At 37.8% G+C, this 20265-nt stretch overlaps 2 protein-coding genes across 4 annotated transcripts; both read left to right on the top strand.

The window, feature by feature from the left end:
- Nucleotides 1–3191: 3191 nt before the first annotated feature.
- skor1b (SKI family transcriptional corepressor 1b) lies at nt 3192–10046 on the top strand. 3 transcript variants are annotated; one of them, XM_041996205.1, is made up of 8 exons: nt 3192–3921; nt 4213–5944; nt 6285–6378; nt 6486–6587; nt 6694–6753; nt 7217–7291; nt 8837–8911; nt 9301–10046. In XM_041996205.1, the coding sequence occupies exons 2-8, from the start codon at nt 4223–4225 to the stop codon at nt 9396–9398; spliced, it is 2226 nt and encodes a 741-aa protein (XP_041852139.1). In that variant the 5' UTR covers nt 3192–3921; nt 4213–4222; the 3' UTR covers nt 9399–10046. The 3 variants fall into 3 exon arrangements, with proteins under 3 accessions (XP_041852139.1, XP_041852138.1, XP_041852137.1); XM_041996204.1 differs by having other exon boundaries at nt 4183–5944; nt 9304–10046; XM_041996203.1 differs by having other exon boundaries at nt 4183–5944.
- Nucleotides 10047–10788: 742 nt separating this feature from the next.
- pias1b (protein inhibitor of activated STAT, 1b) lies at nt 10789–20265 on the top strand. The gene is made up of 14 exons (XM_041997740.1): nt 10789–10831; nt 13022–13454; nt 13633–13717; nt 13924–13971; nt 14866–14956; nt 15052–15186; nt 15276–15381; nt 15905–15978; nt 16271–16431; nt 16677–16810; nt 16890–17064; nt 17180–17316; nt 17443–17480; nt 18253–20265. The coding sequence occupies exons 1-14, from the start codon at nt 10808–10810 to the stop codon at nt 18580–18582; spliced, it is 1971 nt and encodes a 656-aa protein (XP_041853674.1). The 5' UTR covers nt 10789–10807; the 3' UTR covers nt 18583–20265.

The following is a 20265-nucleotide window of genomic DNA, read 5'->3' as shown; positions in this document are numbered from 1 at the left end:
CAGCTGGAATCCCACAAAGCACTGTCATCTACTAATAGTTATTATTGCTTTGGCCTGTTCCCTCACAAAAACCCTGCAATACAAGCACATTGCATCTTTATGGTAATGCCCTATGATATAGCCCCAAGCTATGGTGCATAGACCTTTGTTATCATTACGATAATTCCCATTCTCACTTGACTCCTCATTACACTACTGAAACTGCTCAGGATTGGATGTAGACAAATTCCTGCATCTTCATTTATTGCACAGTAGCATACACCCAACTTCAGTTCCTTAATATTCAAGCAGTCAGTACAATAACAATTACATTTAAGAGCTGTTTTAAATTAACAGTGGAGGCCTGAATGCTGTAATATTAGTGCTTATAAAAGGATTCTGTTTTTCTTATAACATATAATATATGTATAATTGCATCAAGTTGATAAATGTAGTTAAAAATCCACTCTAATTCATTATTCTATGATTCATTATCAAGACTCCTCATATATATATATATATATATGTATATATATATATATATATATATATATATATATACATATATATATAAGGAGTTGGTGGTTTAGTGTTATGCATTGTGCTGTGGTTTTAGCATTGTACACAACTTATGTAATTCTCTATGTAATTTAGCTTATATTATAGTGTTACATTTAAGGTAAACATTGTTACAGCAGTTTTATTTTATTTGTCTTTTTATTTGTTTTTTTGTTTGTTTTTTGTTTGTTTGTTTGTTTTTTTGTTTTTGTTTTTTTCACGTCAAGAACTGAATAAAATCCTTATTTTCCCCACCATTGGATTATGAACCTGCGTTAAACCCTCAGTCATGTAACACATTGTCTTCAGTTAAAGCTCTAACATGCCAATCAAATGTAATTTTACAAATAAGATAGTTAAACCATCTGAATGCTGAAGTGTGAAATTTCTTCAGAGATGTATGAGATGATTCCAAGGAGGCTGACTTTGTCAGACTTGTCAGTTTCTCTAAAACAGGAGCAGGTAATTTCCTCTCCATTACTTCTACAATGAGCTTCAGGTCAGTTCGATATTACAAGCAAAGCTCAAAGAGACATGGCTGCTTGTGTCCTTGCATCTCCTCATGAATGCCCACACAAGGCCCCTGGACTGCAACAAAAAAAAAAAGAAAAAAAAAAACCTAATTGCCAAGTGATTGGCACAGCTTGTCTTGTACAGCCTGTGTCCCACTCTTGAAGGCTCTCCTCGGAGCACCCTCATTGTCACGCAGCCTTTTAGCACCTTTGTTCCTGCCTTCCCCCAGGACCTCACAGCTCACCATTGGCAGATGAGTCCCTTTCTGTGACAAAAGGGTCCCTGTGCTCAGTCTCATTTGATGCAGTGATGCACCCCTCACCATCACCCCACACACGCTTTCTCTTTCTATCACACACATACATTGCACACCACCGCCTGCAAGACAAAATGTTCTGTTTAGCAGTGGAGGATGTGGGGGTCAGGACCCAGGGGTGAGCTTTTAAGAGACAAATAAATATCAAAGCTGGAGAGAGGTGATGTCTTGTTTACACATTAGCAACCATTTAGCAAGTCTCACTGTTTTCTTGCCATCTCTCCAGGGGTCTCTTAAAAAGCTGATCTTTTTCTTTTGTTGCCCTTCCAGTTCAGCATCAACATTGTGGAATCACCTGCCCAGCCTGATCCTGACTCAGAGCAGCTATAACTGATGAAGCCTGCATCCTGACTCACCCACTCATGAGAGAACAAGCTGGAGTGATCTTGAAGAATTAGCCTGCAGCACCTTTTCCACTGATTATCATAAAAAGTCTGCCCATATTTTGCAAAACCCTTCCACTGTTAATTTTTTTTATATAACCCAATCAGAAAAAAAGAAACAAACTGCATCTTTCTAATACCATCTAATGAGGTGATGACCAACCACTTGTTATAATTGCTTTAGTCTCCTTTTAATTTTCAAGCTTATTAATCATATGTAGGGTTATTTAAGAATGCATAAATTAATCTTAGATTAAAAAGCCTATCAAAGCCTCAAAACAATTAAAGAGTAAGGTAAGATTTCCCCTGGGCTGGCACTTTTATTTTAATAGAGTGTTCAGGTGATTATCATACTTTGATGCAGCACTGTGATTAATGCAGACATACTTTTAAATGAGCTCTTCTCCTTTGCACAGAGAGGTGGAACAAGTATGAGCCTGACACTGACCTCACTGTCTTTTATTTATTTATTTATTTGTTTGTTTGTTTGTTTTTTTTTTTTTTTTTTTTTTTTTTTTTGTTTTGTTTTGTTTTTTGGGGGGGGGGGGGTAGTTGAAAACCACTACAGTGTACATCACTTCCTGTGAGCTCAAAATACAAAGTAATATTGATTTGATGAGGTTAAGAATTTCAAAGGTTTCTTTGCAGTATTCTGTGGCACTTGAAGGAGAATTTCAAATCAAACTCCCTCCATTTGGACTGACTCATCCTATCAATAAAAACTCTTTTTTTCTGATAGCAACAAGGATGACTACGTTTTTGGAGACCGTCAGGGATCTAAGTTGATGAAGAACGAATTTTCTGTCTTTTCTGTCCGACTTTTTAGTTTTTTTATTTTGTTTTTGTTTTTGTTTTTTTTTTGGATGGGGGCGTGGGAGGGTGTTTTGTTTTGGTAATTGTTTTTTACTCACAAAGTTCTTTGCATCTACATTTACACTATTTTTGACCTTTACTTTCTGTTATACGTGAAAATTTAATTTAAAAGGTCCAAAATGTGTATAAAATCTTTAAAGATATACTCTGATGCAATAAAACATAATTGTATTGAGTACTATTCAGTATTTGTTTATTATTATTATTATTATTATTGTTATTATTATTATTCCATTAGCGTCCATTTAATTTATCTTCTTTTCTTCCAGTGAGTAAATAATTACGGACAAGCTGTCATTATTGCCTTGAAGAGCTCTGTCTGTCAGCGGGACAGTGTCCTGTTACTTTCACCATCAATATTACATCAGTTCCTGTCGCTGCGCGAGGCCCACATGAAAATGATTAACCCAAACCTTTATTGACTTTTTAAAGTTAAATGTTCGTAGCTTATGGGTGCAGGCCTCCGCGTTATTCTTCTGTATGATTTGTATTATTATTATTATTATTATTATTATTATTATTATTATTATTCCGTTTCAGAGGGGGGGGAAGAGAAGGAGTCGCAGAGCAGCTGCGTTTTGTCACATTGCGTGCAGGTCGTATAGATTAACGGTGAATTCGTGGGAACTCAGCACGTGATGAAGGCCTTCAAGCCGTATTCATCACCGGACCCTGACTCCACGCGCCCAACAATGAGTCAGCGGGTACCTAAATGCCAGATCCCACTGCAGCCTCATTCACGCAAATTAACAATTACACTTCGTTTAAGCAAACAAAGTCCACAGTATGCTACAGAGTGGTAAAATATCTAAATTAATTTAAACACCCCAGCTCATAATATGTTTTGAATGTTTACTTTTATAGACACCTCATCTATACAAACCTTGAGGCTGTCAGAGTACCACACTCACCTCCGACCATTAATTGCTTATGAATCCATACTTAAAGCGGACTACCTGTGTCAACGAGGCCAGCATGAAACGTGGGAGTGCCTTGTTTTGCCGTCACTTGATTGCTGTCGTTGTCGTAGAGGGGGCTGTACTACAGTCAGGCTGCCATGTGGACACCGCTGCTGGTGGTGGCGTAACACAAACTATCCGCGCACGAAGAGCGTGCAGCAGAAAGACAGGAGGACAGTGAGCAGGAGGGAGGCGGTGCTGCACGGGCAACTGCGTCCCACACCTAAAGCAAGCATCTTTACATCCTCCTGCAAAGACGTCTTATCGCTCCGGCATCCACTCCATCACATTCACTCGCGTTGACACTGTCAACAGGAGGGGAGCTGCGCAAACATTAAAGGTGAGTTTTGAGCAGGTTTTGGAAACAGAGACGCAACTGTTTCTGACGTTTTGAGGTTATGGTCTGCTAAAATTCTAGTTATTATTAGGAACTGAAACTTCCAGATAAATGGGTCTTCGTTTAGGTTAGAAAAAATTGATTTAAACGTAATGTTTCAAAAAAAGATATGTCTGATCGGAGCTCAAAAAGTTATTTAAAAAGTCACCTTAGCGCAACTATATGAATACGTGGCTGTAAAGATTTATTATAAACCCGTTTCAGGTGGTTCCACTTTTGACATATGTCTTCCAGACCTCCGAGGATGGACTCCATACCCGCGGGACGAGACTCCAGTTCTTCGCCAAACTCCAAACAAGAACTTTCTTACACAAGCAACTTGAAACCCAACCAGGTCGGAGAGACGGTTCTGTACGGAATACCCATCGTGTCTTTGGTGATAGATGGCCAGGAGAGACTTTGCCTTGCACAAATATCAAACACCTTGTTGAAGAATTACAGCTATAACGAGATACATAACCGGCGCGTGGCGCTGGGGATCACCTGTGTCCAGTGCACCCCTGTCCAGCTGGAGATACTGCGGAGGGCTGGAGCAATGCCCATCTCCTCCAGGCGCTGCGGAATGATCACCAAACGTGAGGCTGAGAGACTTTGTAAGTCATTTCTAGGAGCTCACTCGCCTCCCAAACTTCCAGAAAATTTTGCCTTTGATGTGTCCCACGAGTGCGCCTGGGGGAGCAGAGGCAACTTCATCCCAGCCAGATACAACAGCTCCAGGGCCAAGTGTATCAAGTGCTCCTACTGCAACATGTACTTTTCCCCAAATAAATTCATTTTTCATTCACACCGCATGCCGGAGTCCAAGTACACGCAGCCAGACGCAGCTAATTTTAATTCTTGGAGACGGCATCTCAAATTATCTGACAAAACATCTCCCACTGACGTATTACACGCGTGGGAAGATGTGAAGGCCATGTTTAATGGGGGCAGTCGTAAGAGAACGCTACCAGGAGCTGCCTCAGAGTCCAGCTCTGCTATAAAATCACAAGGGCCAAACCGTCCACGAGACTCACCCGAGATACCTGCAAAAATCCTCAGCTGCGAGGACACGCGTGGTGCCATGACAAGCACGCGCAGCTACCCGGTCATTCCAGTGCCCAGTAAAGGCTTCGGAATGCTGCAAAAGATCCCTCCGCCGCTCTTCCCTCATCCATACGGCTTCCCAGCTTTCGGCCTTTGCCAGAAGAAGGAAGACGGTATGATAGGCGAGCAAAGCAAGACCGGCCTGCCGGGTGTTCTGTGGCCTGGTACCAAGGACAGCGCCTATCACTCCTTCCCCATGTTCTGGCCCGCGGCGGGCCCTCTGCCCATGCCTCCATACCCCCAGACTCAACATAAACCCCCACCAGAGCTACTGTGTCCTCCCAGACAGGTTGATATGGACATTTCTGAAAGCAGCGACCGGAGCACCAACACGTCAAAAGACAGCGTGATCGACAACGACCGTTGCTCCAGCACTCAGTCTATGCGTAATGAAGACGACAAGTCAGGGGACGAGGGGAGGCCGATGGAAGGGTTGACCCTCGCGCCCAGGAAAATCACCTACGTCTCCGCGTTCAGACCCGTTATTAAAGACGTTGACTGCATCGCCAAGTTGTACGGGAACAGGGGCGCTTACAATGGCTGTCGCACAGGTTATTTATCACCAGATTTTTTAAGTGAGAGTTCAAGCTACCGGTCTATGTCCCCATGCGTGGACAGCGAGGGCGATCCGGACGTGGATGTGGAGACCAACAAAACAGCAGAAGAGGAAGAGGAAGACTCCCGGCCTCTGTCTTCTGTGTGTCCTCGGACTCCCTCCCGTTTGGCGCACAGCGTCTCACCAAAGGACTCGGACTCTAAAGGCATGCACGAGGGCAATCAGATTGAGTCCCAAAAAATGAGCCTACACTTGGCCCAGTCCAGTGAAAGAGAACTGCAGAGCAAGCAGTTATCAGAGCCCCACACAGCTGCGCCGTTTACAGCAGTGAGTGACTTTTAACTGAAACACTGGAAATAATTCAAGCTGTAATATTATTCTAAAGTTTCTGCACTTGCTTTCATCTGTTCCTGGCCTTTGTATGGTGTATTTTCCAGCAGATAAATGTATCCTTGTGGAGAATTTTGTTTTTAATGTTAAAACAATGTAACAACAATAACAAATAGCATGTGCACAGCATCTAAAATTATTCTGCCTATCTGCAAAAAAATAAAAAATATACATTTAAACACAGAGTATATTGTTAATTCTTAGTTTAAGGCTTTATTTTATTCTGTTGTAATTATTTAAGCAAACGTCATAGAAGTGGTGATTCTTTCTTCTTTAGGTTTACACACCAGAGAGGGGTGAGCTGCAACAAAGGAGCAGTCCGTATCAGTTCAGACCCACGAATTACTTGACGGCAGCACTGACAACAAATGGTTCGATAATTAATCTGTTTTTTCTTTTTAAAAAGAAAAAAAAATAGCTCTAAAATTCTAAAAAAAAAAAAAAGAAAAACATTTACATAGATTTATTTTCTCTTAAGATGAGAGTGTAAGCAAAGAAGAGCCGTCTTCCACAGTGGAGGAGATCGAAACTAAGATTAACGGACAAAGCAGCGAGGAGAACCAAGGAGAGCAGAATGAGGGTAAGAAGGAGGCGACCGAGAAGAAAAGTTTTTTTTTTTTTTTTTTTTACATTGTAAGTTTTTTCAGCTAACAAATTTAATAATTCTGTTTTCTGTGTGTATCCAGGTGAGGAGTCTGTAGCCCGAGCTCTGCCAACACAACGAGACATCCAAAGTCTGGCAAAAGGTGAGACGGTCTCCTTTCGTCACACACAATTGTCGCTATTATTATTATTATTATTATTATTATTATTATTATTATTATTATTATTATTATTTTAAAATCAATTTTAAAATTAATAGTCTTATAATTAAATGGCATTAAGCGTTTTTTGTTTGTTTGTCTCTAATATTGCTCAGTACCTTACATAATTGATCTGATCTTTCATTAGATATCAAAACAAAACTCAAACCATTTTTAAAGCTAGGGGAAAAACTCTTGTTACCTTCGATGAGATAAGTTTTTTTTTCTCTCTCTCTCTTTCTTTTTTAACTGCCTGCTGGGGGAGACCTGCTCTGAACTGTCATTGTAAATGATAATAATGATCTCATAGCAGTTATTCAAAACAAAAAGTGTCTTATGGATGCTGACAGGCTACAGAGGCCTTTTCTTTTTATTTCTAATGCCCTCTGCATTGTCTGCTGTTTAGAGGAACTACAGAAGCAGCTGTTGGAGCAGGTTGAGCTGAGGAAAAAGCTGGAAAGGGAATTTCAAAATCTGAAAGGTAAGCTGAATTTTGCAACAGTGCTTTTCACTTTACCTGCTTTGGCTTGTGTTTAAATCACTAAAGCCATCTGTCTGGTGCATGTAAAGTTATTTTCTATTTGTAAATGGGGTTAGAAAGTCACTTTTTTATTTTTATACCTTGACAATGTCTACCCCAGCACCAACTGGGACTGAAATATCTTTCCCAGCACGTGTACAAACATCAAACTGGAAAAACCAACAGAACTCCACAACCTTCCAAATGCTTTCAAAACATTTTAATTCATAATGTCAGCTCAAGACAAAGGAACTATTTTGACTAGATGTACAATCCGCTGACAATCAGATGAAAGATTAGCTGAATAAACACCACTCTGGCTACAGTATTTTCTCATGATAATTCCTTACTCTTACCATCTTTTCTCCAAAATGCTGCACCCATTTGGTCAACTCTGCCATTAGAAAGAAATAAAGGGGTTGTTTTATGAAAATATGTGCTAATATCTTATTGTGTGACAGGGAAAGCGATTAAAAAAATTTGTGTCTAACAGTTGCATGAACTGGTATGAAGAAAATAATTCACAACTATAAAATCACTTTAAACTTTGCAGGCTGTTGGGATCCATGAAATGTTCTTTGTATCTTCAGTAATCAGCAGTTTCAGTAAAATATTACTAGTTCATAATGAGGTAGGCTCTAATCTCTGAATTTAGTTATATTATTTCATGCATTTATTATCCTTTGCATAACAAGAAATTGCCTTGAATTGTATTGTTCTAAAGGGTTTGGCTAAAAGTAAAACTTTTACCTACTCACCTTTTTGCCGTAAACATACATTCACATCATCATGGATTGCTGGATTGTCTGATACCAACCTGTCTGATTTTTCTTGTTTATGCATTTTATTTCACTTGCTCAAAATAAAAACCTAAAGGGGAAAAAAAATTCAGGCTAACACCATATTTCCTCATCTGGAAATAAACTGTAAATGACATTTATTGTCTGAAAGTAACGCAAGATCATAAAAGGTGGAGCAAAGATGTTCACATCTATCTATCTATCTATCTATCTATCTATCTATCTATCTATCTATCTATCTATCTATCTATCTATCTATCTATCTATCTATCTATCTATCTATCTATCTATCTATCTATCATGATTAGCTGTTTGAAATCTTAGTGTGAGGCTTTAGTGTTTGGCTTTATCTTGAGAAAAGCGCCCTCTAAAGGCTGGGAAAATCGTTGTCTCAGTTTAATAGTGTTAACCAAATCTACGAAGCAAAGTCGCATCTCTCCAAACTCGCATCATCTGTGTTCATTTTCCAGGTTCTAGTTATAAACTAACGCACTGAAAAGTTTTAACATCAGTTTGAATATATATATATATATATATATATATATATATATATATATATATATATATATATATATATATATATATATATATATATATATAAACATTTTGTTGTTGTGAAATTGTGTCTTCGTCTGTGGAAATGATTTGGTTGCTAACAGAAATTCCATCTCCAGCATCTCTGATTGAAGTGCCTTTTATTCCTCAGATAATTTTCAGGATCAAATGAAAAGGGAACTTTCTTATAGAGAGGAGATGGTTCAGCAGCTTCACATCGTCAGAGGTGAGAACAATAAAGCAGAGGGAGCGGACACGGTCACGTGTTCCATATTTGTACTTCACATTTCAACGTTCTTCTGTTCATTTGTTTCTTTGCTTGTTTATTGCCACATTTGCCAATAACAACAGCCAATAAGGGCATCAGCTGACCTTTGCAAAGACGATCTTGAAATAAATAGATTTTACGCTCATTTGCTAGATTATTTTCATTTTAATGAGATACTTTAATAAAAAAAAACATCTAAAATAGTGTTATTGTACATTTGTGAAAGGTTGATATATGTATTTTAACACATTTTAAATGATTATGTAAAAATATTTTAGATGACACATTTCAACTGGACCATTTCTCGTGCTCGTGCACAATTGACTGTTTTATCTCCTTCTTCATAGAAGCTCACGACGCGTTACATCATTTCTCCTGTAAGATGCTAACTCCTCGTCACTGCACAGGAACCTGCTCCCTCAAGTCTCCTCTGCTACCACCATGAGTCAAGCAAATTTATAAGACGGAGGATGAGTTAGGAAGGACACATCTGCAGCTCCTGTCGAACAGACATTAGAAATGATAAACCTCCGCGGACTGTCAGAGCAATCGAACTCAAATAGACTAACCTGTAATTACTTGTAATCTTTGAGAAATGTGTATTTCCGTCCTCTGTATTTATTAAACCATCTTGCAAACAGTGAAATTTGTTTTACTGAAATTACGCCATTTATTATATTTATTATTTGTGGCAAAGTGCAATGACAATGTATGTATCTTGTAATGGTGGGTTGTTTTTCTTCCTATATTGTCAATAACAACAGCTTTGCAGTCAGTCCATTGCTCCTGTTCCTCTCGTTGTTGTAAATAAGCCTACTGCTGTTTTTGTTGGTTTGTTACAGGCCAGTAGTTGTCATTGGACGATATGCACTTTAAACAAGTGATGGGAATTACAATTAAAATCCTACACTGAGATAGGCCTACAGTATATTTATTATTTTTGTTTATTTTTGTTCTTGAAGACTGGACAAGCTGCAGAATTTAGTAGGCTGCATTAGTGCATCTCCAATCTTCTAAGTAGCGACATATTCTATTAAGAGTCTATTTGTCACTGTATTTGTTTTCATCACGAATTAATAAATCATTTTGCTGAAAGAAACTTGCATTTTTGCCGTAAGTCTGGTTATTATGTTTTATTTTCCTATTGGATTTGAGCAGTTTATATAGGACCTCTTTTGGGTATTTGTCTGTATAATTTGCCATTTTTAATTTTTTTTTGCAATAGCACCAAAACAGATGTCAAACACGATTTAAAAAATTAATAATAATAATAATAATAATAATAATAATAATAATAATAATAATAATAATAATAATAAAATAAATTAAAAAAAAGCTTTTTTGTCGCAAAGAAGTTTCATCTGATAATTTACTAAGCTGTTTTCAAACAGTTATTTTTAATTTATCTTGTCGAATTTTTATATTTAAATAACCAGCAAATGTTGTGAATGTGTGCTTAATAAATGTGCTATTGAATAAATTAAAATGATGCTTTTGATCATTCATTGTATGTCAGTTGACTAACTATACAATTAGTCAATATTTCAGACAAAATATAAGCTACAATAAATAAATAAATAAATAAATAAAGTCATATCCCTTGAGCCACCTTGAAGGTGCAGTTTTTTTAAAAATATTTTTTCCTGCACAGTCAGTTGAACTGAAAGCTTCAAATAAGAGGGATTAGATTCTTCGGCGCTTACGTAAACTCTAGGAGTGTCCTGTGATGGTTCAGCGTGGTGCTGCAGCGCTCCCTGCTGTACGGTGCGCTGTGTGCATAAGGAGCGTCGGGCAATAGAGGTACTTGGTCCCTTGAGGGTGACTGTTTTGCGCATGCGCAACTAGAGTAACAAGATGGCGGAGAGTGCGGAACTGAAGGTAAAGCGAGTTCCTTCATTAGGTTGACAAATAGACATTTCACACACTCGCATTTGAATTTCAAGTCGTTGCACAATTGTTGTTTGACAACAGAGACCCAAAGAGATGTCTCATGAAAACATATAATAGCGAAACAGCGTTGCAGAAGACACCTGACAAACTGTTAGCTGGCTGGCTAGCTCGTTAGCATTAGCTTTGTTATTGTTGCCGATGTTCCGTTAGGTTGTCTCAGCGGTTCACCTGCTCATGGGGCCACCTACATGTTTTTTTTATTAAAGAGTCAACCATCAGTTCTGACAGTTTTCTCTCCAACTGTGCAGTAGTTTTACCTGCTTTACATTCTAAGTAAATTGCCGTGCCAGTGGTAGTATCTGTTCAAATTGGGCTATGTCTATTACCTGGAATCCAAGCGCAAGCTAAGTTGATTTCTTCTGGCATACACTGGTACTCTGAAAATGTAGTTATTATTAACAGTGACGTTATTTATAATGTTACGCAGCTTGACTTTAACTGATTAAACACACAAGATTAAATAAAAAATGAAAATTAATTAAAGATTTAGTTTGTAGCAGTCATTTGCTCAAAGCATCACACATGCAGTGGTAGCCAGTGTAAGCTAACTAGATCTTTTATCTTACCTCACATTATTCAGTACTTATGTTGTCTGTAACTGTACACGCAAACATACTGAAAACACGCACAATGTATATGTGAGACGTTTTTCTTATTTTCTTATTTCGGTATTACTAGAAAATTAAAATCTGAACATCCGAGAGTCATCCTTATCTGCGTTGTGACTGAATTGACATTGCCAATGTTGTTCTGCTGTTGTCACATTTATTTTGACATACGACCATAACAAGTTTAGACCATATAATAGAATAAATTAATAGAAATAATGAATATTCATCTTAATTTTTGAGGATACATTTAAAACATAAGTAATAAAAGATTAACATTTAGCCGTTTTTCCCTAGGGAATTACCAAAACGTGTATCTAAGGTTTTGTGTCATGCTGATATGCAGTAGTTTATGTGAGATGTCTTATTTCCAAACAGTGATCTATTAGAACACGAGTAGCTGTGCACATAATATAAACATGAAAAACTCAAGACAACCCTTACCTTTGTGAAATTGAAGAAATCAGAGTCTGACATACTTTATTAATCCCAGAGTAGGAAATTTCACTATTGCAGCAGCAAAAATGTAAAATTAAACTGTAAGATGCAAAAATACTATATACAAAAATAGAAAAGATGGATATTCAGGAGCTGGGTTGGCCATGTGCACATGTGATGTTATACTAGGTTATGTCATAGTATTAACATTTTAATTAGAATGTAAATGTTTTTGTTTTATCATTTTTTACATTTAGGTTTTTTTACAATCAGCTGCAACAACACATGATGCTCATAAAATATAAATACAGTCTGATGTACAAATAATTTTCAATCCATTCATCAGTTTGCAGGTTCAGACCAGGAGGCAAAGCTGTTAACCACTACACCATTGTGCATCTTACAACCTTTTTTGCTGAACTAATTTGCTTGCTAACAGGGACCCTGCTGCAGAATAAAACATTTGAAATATGCCAGAAATGAAAATGCTGTGAATGTGGACAGTATGTTAGCAATGTGTAGAAATGAAACTGAAGCCCATCCATCCATTTTCTGTACCCATTTATTCAAGTTTTCCGTAGAGTAGCACAAAACGTAAACTTTTTTCAGCTACCATCGGGCAAGAAGCGGAGTACACCCTGGATAGGTCAGAAGTCCATCTCAGGTCCAAGACAGATATGAATGAGACACAAACAAGCATGCACGCTCTCACTCTCCTTGTCACACTGCATCCTCGATTGAATTTAGAATTACTAATTAACCTTACATGCATGTTTCTGGACTGTGAGAGGAAGTTGGTGTACCCAGAGAGAACTGATGCACGCACTGGGAAAACATGCAAACTCTAGAAAGGCCCCAGCTGAGGTTAAAAACCAGGAACCTTCTTACTGTGAGGTGATAGTGCAAACCACCGTGCAGCCCCTGAAGCCGAAGTGCCTTTGTAATAATCTTAAAAAGTGTGGTGTCAAAATGAGGAAAAAAAAAAAAAGTTTTGTTTTATGTACTGTTTCAGGAAAATGTGCTTTTCAAGTTATTATAGACCTCTCCCCCCCATTCTTTGTTTTTATAACAGCAAATGGTAATGAGCCTTCGAGTTTCTGAGCTCCAAGTGTTGTTGGGATATGCAGGACGGAATAAGCACGGGCGCAAACACGAACTTTTGACCAAAGCTCTTCACCTTCTCAAAGCTGGTTGCAGCCCTGCTGTGCAGATGAAGATCAAAGAGCTCTACAGACGACGTTTCCCAACCAAAATGGTTTCACCAGTGGACTTGGCTCTTCCTGGTGTTCATTCTGCATCCAGCTTGCCTGCTGGTCTTGCCCAGCTGGGTTTTGACAGCCATGGTTCTCCTTCCCCACTGCTGCCGGTTTCTCTACTCGGACCTAAGCACGAGTTGAGTCTGCCTCACCTCGCCTCTGCCCTGCACCCTGTACACCCTGACGTTAAGCTCCAGAGATTGCCATTCTATGATGTGCTGGATGAACTCATTAAACCAACCAGCTTGGGTGAGTGCATTACTTCCTACTCAGCTGTGTGTCTAGTGAAAACACTTCTCTCACTTGTTCATACCTCTGAAGCGTTGTGGTTGTTTACTGTATATCTAAATCAACAGACATAGTACTTGTGCTTATCCATTTCTATAAACTCCTATCTAAGTTTCTGTTCTTGGTTTCTTTTTCAAAGTTTCTGATAACAGTCAGCGGTTCCAGGAAGCGTGTTATGCTTTTGCGTTAACACCGCAGCAAGTTCAACAAATCAGCAGCTCCATGTAAGTGAAAAAACTGGCTGTAGCATTCTATTGTTGCCCTTTAGAAAACGAGAGGGAAGAAAAATGTACATTGTGAAAGTATTGTCACTATCACACCCTTTTAGAATATGCTGCTTATCTGGCACCTAAAGTTGGTTGAGTTTTTATCATGTTGTGTCGTGAACTGTTCTCACCAGCCTGACCTGAGCTCTTTAAACTTTTTTTAGGGACATATCTGGGACCAAATGTGACTTTGCTGTTCAAGTCCAGTTAAGGTATATCTATTATGCTTCTGATTTAAGCATCAGTTTTACATCAAAATAATAACTTTTTAGCTGAGAATTCAAATTATTTAAGATTAATTACCAAAGGTGAGGTTCTGAAGTATACAAGGAAGATCCTGGTTACTTGCAGTTGATTTAGAACAGGGCTGTTCAGTTCAGTCCTACATGGGCCACAATCCTGCAGGTTTTCAATGTTTCCCTCCTCCAACACACCTGACTCGGATTAAACATCCAACAGCCTATGAAATTCTACACAATGACTCATTCATTTGAGGTGTTGGAGCAGGAATACATTGAAAGCCTGCAGGGCTATGACCCTAGGACCGAATTGAGTAGCCCTGACTTTTTTTTTCTTTTTTAATTTAAAGCAAAACTGTTTGAACATATTCTTAACAAACTGAGTAGTACTGTCCATGAGCTGAATCTGAACTTGGTAAATTTACAAATATAGAAAAGTTAAGCCAAAGAGGCACACTTTTTTCTTGAGCTATATACTTTTCGAAGTGTTCTCATAATATCAGGGATCACCAACTCTGGACCTCTTGCACCACTGTCCTGCTAAAACACACCTGATTCAAATCAATAATTCAACAAGAGGCTTGTGCAGAACTTGGAAACAAGCTGTTTGAGAACCATTTCATTTTACTCAGGTATGTTACAGCAGGGAAACATATAAAACCTGCAGGACAGTGGCCCAATAGGTCTGGAGATGGGGGTCCCTCTCCTGTATCATAGATAGAGGGTGGCTCTACTTGACACAACTGAAATGGTAAAACAAGCCAGGCTAATTCTGAAAATGGTAAACTAACAGAAACAATTTGCTTTTAATGCTTGGTGACAATATTTTAATACGTCATATGTACAATTAATTTCCTTCATTTTTAGATTTTGCTTATCAGAAACAAGTTGTCCACAGGAAGACCATTTCCCCCCCAATCTTTGTGTGAAGGTCAACGGCAAACCCTGCAATCTCCCGGTGAGTCCAGACAATTTATTTCTCTGTTATAGTGTCAAATTTCAATGTGCTATCCCATTTGTTACTAAATATCTTTTTTTCTGTGTTGGCTGCAGGGATATCTTCCTCCCACCAAAAATGGAGTTGAACCAAAAAGGCCCAGTCGCCCCATCAACATAACGTCTCTTGTCCGGCTGTCCACCACTGTTCCCAACACAATTGTGGTGTCCTGGACCTCAGAAATTGGGAGGGTAAGACCATTGCAGCAGAATATTGGAAAACCCTAAACAAAATAGGAGCTATCAGCATGACATGTACTTATTTCTTTGTTTTTGGTCAGAGTTTTTCCATGGCGGTATATTTAGTAAGACAGCAGTCATCTGCAGTGTTGTTGCAAAGACTACGGGCCAAAGGAATCAGGAACCCTGACCACTCGAGAGCCCTGAGTAAGTCACCGCTTTATTTGATAGTAGGATTGTCACTATGTGTCAACAGCAGGGAGTTAAAAAGTCACCACCAGATTTACTTTCTTTTTATGTAGCTCCTTTACATTTCTATGCATTGTTTGATTTCATGTCTGCAGCTCTTAGAGGTTAAATGAACTAAATTTAACTTTTTAAAAATGAGAAGGAAGTTCTGAAAAAGTCTTAGTTCCTTTGAAAGTCCGGGAAAAGTTGCTTTGTTCCTTTTCTGTTAAAATGTCAGCTGTTGTTGATCTGGAGCTTTACACATAATTCTTCTTTTTTCCTCCATCTTATGTTTACGTTTTGTACTACTCTACAGAATCGTGTTTATGTTGGTAAACATGTTTACTGAAATTCTGTTTTCCGTGTGAAAGACGAACGAGATTTGCAAAGTTGCCAAGAGAGTTCAGGGATCCAGCTTTACGAAACAGCAGTTTGCATATTTGTTGTGAAAAGCTTTGATACTTTTTAAGCTGAATGTTTTTCTTTTTTTTTCTTTTCACAGTCAAGGAGAAATTGACAGCTGACCCAGAGAGTGAGATTGCGACCACCAGTCTACGAGTTTCTCTCCTGTGTCCTGTAAATACTCTTCACCATTATTTTGCTCTATTATAGCTGTGAGCAATCAGTTAATGTAAAAGTGGATCAATTAAAAAAATATTTCCTAATTCCTGTGAATACAGAGTTTATAGTCGCTAAAGGCAAAGTTAATTGTTACACTGGCGGTAATATTGTGGCAAGGACTGTGCTTTACGGTTTATTATCATAATATATTATTCACTGGTACATTCTGTCATACAAGAGATTTTATATTCTGCAATCTTGAGATGTTGTGTTTTTCTTTTTTTGTGTGCGCGTGTGTGTGTTAAAGCTTGGAAAGATGAGGCTGACTATCCCTTGCCGATCGATGACATGCTCACATCTTCAGTGCTTTGATGCTACACTTTATATTCAAATGAATGAGAAAAAGCCGACCTGGGTGTGTCCAGTGTGTGATAAGAAGGCCCCATATGAGCACCTTATTATTGATGGGTGAGCAAAACATTGCTTTATTTAAAATCTATAATTATTTGGTTTTAAAATGTATCCATAGATTTATGTTTAATTTAAACAGAATATTATTATTGTTTTAAATTATTTACTATTACTGGTAAGATTTTTTTTTTTTACATTTTTATTTCTGTTTGTCAAATCTACTAATACAATGATGTTGCATTAACAAAACTTAAGGTTTAAACTTGATGCAAGTGTGATGATGTTTCATCATGTTTTTACAGGTTGTTCATGGAAATCTTGAATAGCTGCTCTGACTGTGATGAAATCCAGTTTAAGGAAGATGGAAGCTGGGCGCCGATGAGGTCAAAGAAAGAAGTGCAGGAGGTTTCTGCTTCCTACAATGGTGTAGACAGCGGTATGTAGCCTGCAGAGTCCCATCGTTTAATATTCTGTTGGATTAGTGAGCACAGTATGAGTTTGCTGTTTCTTTTTAGATTTGTCTAGAACAGAAACTCGTGAGCAGAAACGGGACTCATCTCATGACAACAAGAAAGTTGATGTGATTGATCTTACACTGGATAGCTCCTCAGAAGACGAGCAAGATGATGAGCCACCTCCGAAAAGGGTCTGTCAATCGCTGTCTCCTGTGTCTCCACCTGCAAACAAGGGGTAAGCCTCCAAACCACTAATCAGGAATAAAGCCATAAAGAGTATTGTTTTTGGGATATCCCTGTCTGGTTGTTTCCTGTTGTCCCTGACTTCATGTGTTCTTGTTTTCTCTTAGAGTACTGAACCTGCACAGCCAAGCTTCACCTGTTGCCAGAGCTCCCAGCATGCCCCCTGTGGAGACCAGTTATATCCCTCCACCGCCACCTCTTATCCAGGACTACCGCCACTATTATCACACAAGTGACCTGCCAGGTAGATCAGCTGGTTGTCTTGCTAAGTGGCAAAAAGTTACTTTGGAGCTAATATTGCCTCATGTTAAATGTGTTTATATCTATTAATAATTTATATGAAACAAAGTCGTTTTTTCTCTTTTTACAGATCTAAATTTCTTCTCCTTCCTCCAAGGTGACAATCAGGTACAGTAATTGACACAGTCCTTTTTTTTTATTTTTAAGAAATGTATTTAATTTTTAATTCTACCACTAGAAATCCATTCAAATTGGGGCTGCAACTATTGATTATTTTAATGATCGATTAATCTGATGTTTTTCCTTTTCCTTTGAAGATCTTGTGAATGAATTGCAACAGAGAAGTAATTGTACTAAAGTCTAACATTTTTATATTGCAAAAAACTTTTTTTGCATTCAACTCCGTTTGCAGCTGCTGCATTTTATTTTGACTTTCAAAAGTGGCAAAAATAGATTTCAACAGTAACTAGAAGTAGGTTTTACATACTAGAAGGGATGCGTTAAACGGAAGGTTTTTATTTATTTATTTTTTGTTTAACAAAGCGTTGATTACTAAATTTTTTATTAACCATTTTTTGTAATCGATTAAAGTGAATAATTTGATTATTAGTTTCAGCTCTAATTTCAGTGGTGCTACTGTTTTGAAGCCGAGTTGTCCTTTTAGAGAGACTTACAGTAAAAAATTTAACACTTCATGGTTTTGTTTCTTAGCTATAAACAACTAATTTATTATTATTATTATTATTATTATTATTATTATTATTATCACAGCTATCTGTTTTACTGTGCATTTGACAGTAAATTTTTTTTCTTATTTTTTTATTTGAATTTAATTGAACCTTTGATATTTTGTGAACATGGTCTCTGAAGTGAAAGGCGTCATACTGTTGTACTTAGTGTTTGACTGTTCTGTAACAGTAACTCTTCTCTGTCCTGCTAGCATTATAACATGGTGATGGCTGCTGCAGCAGCTGCATCAGCTTCGGCCCCGGAGGACCATGACCTGCTCCTCAACCGGTTCCTGCCCTACAGCTCCTCTCAAATGTTACGGGAGCAGCCTGGCACCCCCGGCAGCAGCACACTGGCAGCCACCAACGGAGGCAGCAACAGTGGAAGCACCAGCAGTTTGGTGTCTTCCAGCAGTCTGCGGGATCGTGAAAAAGACAGAGACAGCCACACCATTTCAGGATTGTCAAGGTCCTCTGTGGAAGCTGCAGCAGCAGCAGCAGCCATCTATGGCTCCATATCTGACGTTATCTCTCTTGACTAGGTCCACACAGAACTAAAAGACAAGGGAGACCTCGAACGGGAGAACTTTGTAAATAATGAAGAGGAAGATGAAAGAATACAGTGCTATGTACAGAGAGGAAAATCTATTTTCAATTTTACTTATTATATGTACATAAACTTAGGACGCTTCTTGTCCGGTAAGTTACTTCAGTTGATATTTTTCTGTGAATACTGAAGACTTTTTCACACCTCTTCATGTGGTCCTTTGATTATAATGTAGCTTTTGTACCTGTTTTTACAGTTTTTGTTTCAATATTTAACGTCAATGGCATTATTTCAGCACACATGCACAGAACCCAATGAGGCAACACCTTCTGGAACATATTTAGAATATAAAGAAAATGAGCATCGTTGGAGAGAAATAAAAGGCAAGGCAGTAACAAAATATGTTACTATTTCTTTATTTTCTAAATATAGTTTATCTGTCAAAATGTTTTGGCAGCAGAAAGATCTGGCCTTTTTTGCCATCACTGTAGATGTATTTTTTTCTCAGACATTCATGCTGTGGTTGTTATTTTTAAAGAATTATTTATGATGTAAGTTATGTTGGATGTGTGCTATTTTTAAAAGACGCATTCCCTATGCTTCTTGGAACTCTTGGCACTAGATATGCAAATGCTAGATCCTTCTGTTGTTATAATGGCACTCTTTATCTCCTCACTTTTAAGCAAATCTGTTGTGAACAACATGGTATTGCTCAGACTGTACGTAAAAAAAACTACAGTCATTCGGACGTACGTAAAAATTGGGAGTAAATTTTTTTGGGATCAGGCTTTTTCATTGTGTAAATGAAGGGCACTGGTACAGCAAGCACACACAATTGGACCTTTATATTTATTTATATATATATATATATATATATATATATATATAAATTTAAATTAAATGTATATCAAAGACTTGCTAAATTTTGCTTTTTTTTTGTTTGTTCTTTAAGTGTACAGAGGGTCTTTGTATTACTCTTAAAATATACACAGAAAACTACAGAGACATGACCAGTTGGCTGGTTTCTGTTCTGTTAAGTCAATCCTTAATTTAAAATTTATGTCTGTTCACTTAGTTTAAGTGGATAAATTACATTTCAGTCTGTTCTATTGTAGCACTTGTCTATTCTTTTTCCTGTTCAATAAGGTGTGTGTGGAGCGGTGAAGAGTTACAGTTCACACTTGGTTTTCAGCTTTTTATGTCTGCCGATTGCCTGAAAGCTCACCTGTTGAATTGCTGTGCTGTTCTGTAGTGAGGCCACAGGATGCATAGCGTTTTTTTTGGTGTTTAATGTATTTGCAACAGCCTTTAATATAAATGTGATAGCGAAATCTTTGAGTGAATCACAACATGCATTTTGGCCCAGAGATTGAAATGATTATGGATGCCTCCCCTCCTGTTTATTTTTTTCTTTGTCTTTGTCCTTTTTTTTTTTTTTTTTTTGACTTGTGCTTACAGTTAGGATTATTTATTATCATATATATTTTCAACATTTTGTTTGATTTGTGAATATGCATTGCTGTCATTGTACGTGATATTTTCTTTTGTAATTATATTATTAATGCTATTTAAAGATGTCACTGTTGCTTGACATGCATTGTAACATTCTCAGTTTCTGTCTGTTTTGCTATCAGATGATGTCAATAACTCAATAGAAGCTTTGATCATTTTGAACCGC

The sequence above is a fragment of the Melanotaenia boesemani genome, chromosome 10, assembly GCF_017639745.1.
Source record: "Melanotaenia boesemani isolate fMelBoe1 chromosome 10, fMelBoe1.pri, whole genome shotgun sequence".
Lineage (NCBI taxonomy): Eukaryota > Metazoa > Chordata > Actinopteri > Atheriniformes > Melanotaeniidae > Melanotaenia > Melanotaenia boesemani.
Note: the sequence above shows the minus strand (reverse complement) of the source record. Positions and strands in the feature narration are given on the sequence as shown.

Excerpts from the sequence above, each read along its gene's own strand:
- skor1b (XM_041996203.1), top strand. The coding sequence starts at position 4,202 with ATGTCTTCCAGACCTCCGAGGATGGACTCCATACCCGCGGGACGAGAC. Across the intron at positions 6,754-7,216 it reads CATCCAAAGTCTGGCAAAAG|AGGAACTACAGAAGCAGCTG; the intron begins GTGAGACGGTCT and ends TCTGCTGTTTAG. Across the intron at positions 7,292-8,836 it reads GGAATTTCAAAATCTGAAAG|ATAATTTTCAGGATCAAATG; the intron begins GTAAGCTGAATT and ends TTTATTCCTCAG.
- pias1b (XM_041997740.1), top strand. The coding sequence starts at position 10,808 with ATGGCGGAGAGTGCGGAACTGAAG. Across the intron at positions 13,718-13,923 it reads CAACAAATCAGCAGCTCCAT|GGACATATCTGGGACCAAAT; the intron begins GTAAGTGAAAAA and ends AACTTTTTTTAG. Across the intron at positions 15,382-15,904 it reads TGACCACTCGAGAGCCCTGA|TCAAGGAGAAATTGACAGCT; the intron begins GTAAGTCACCGC and ends TTCTTTTCACAG.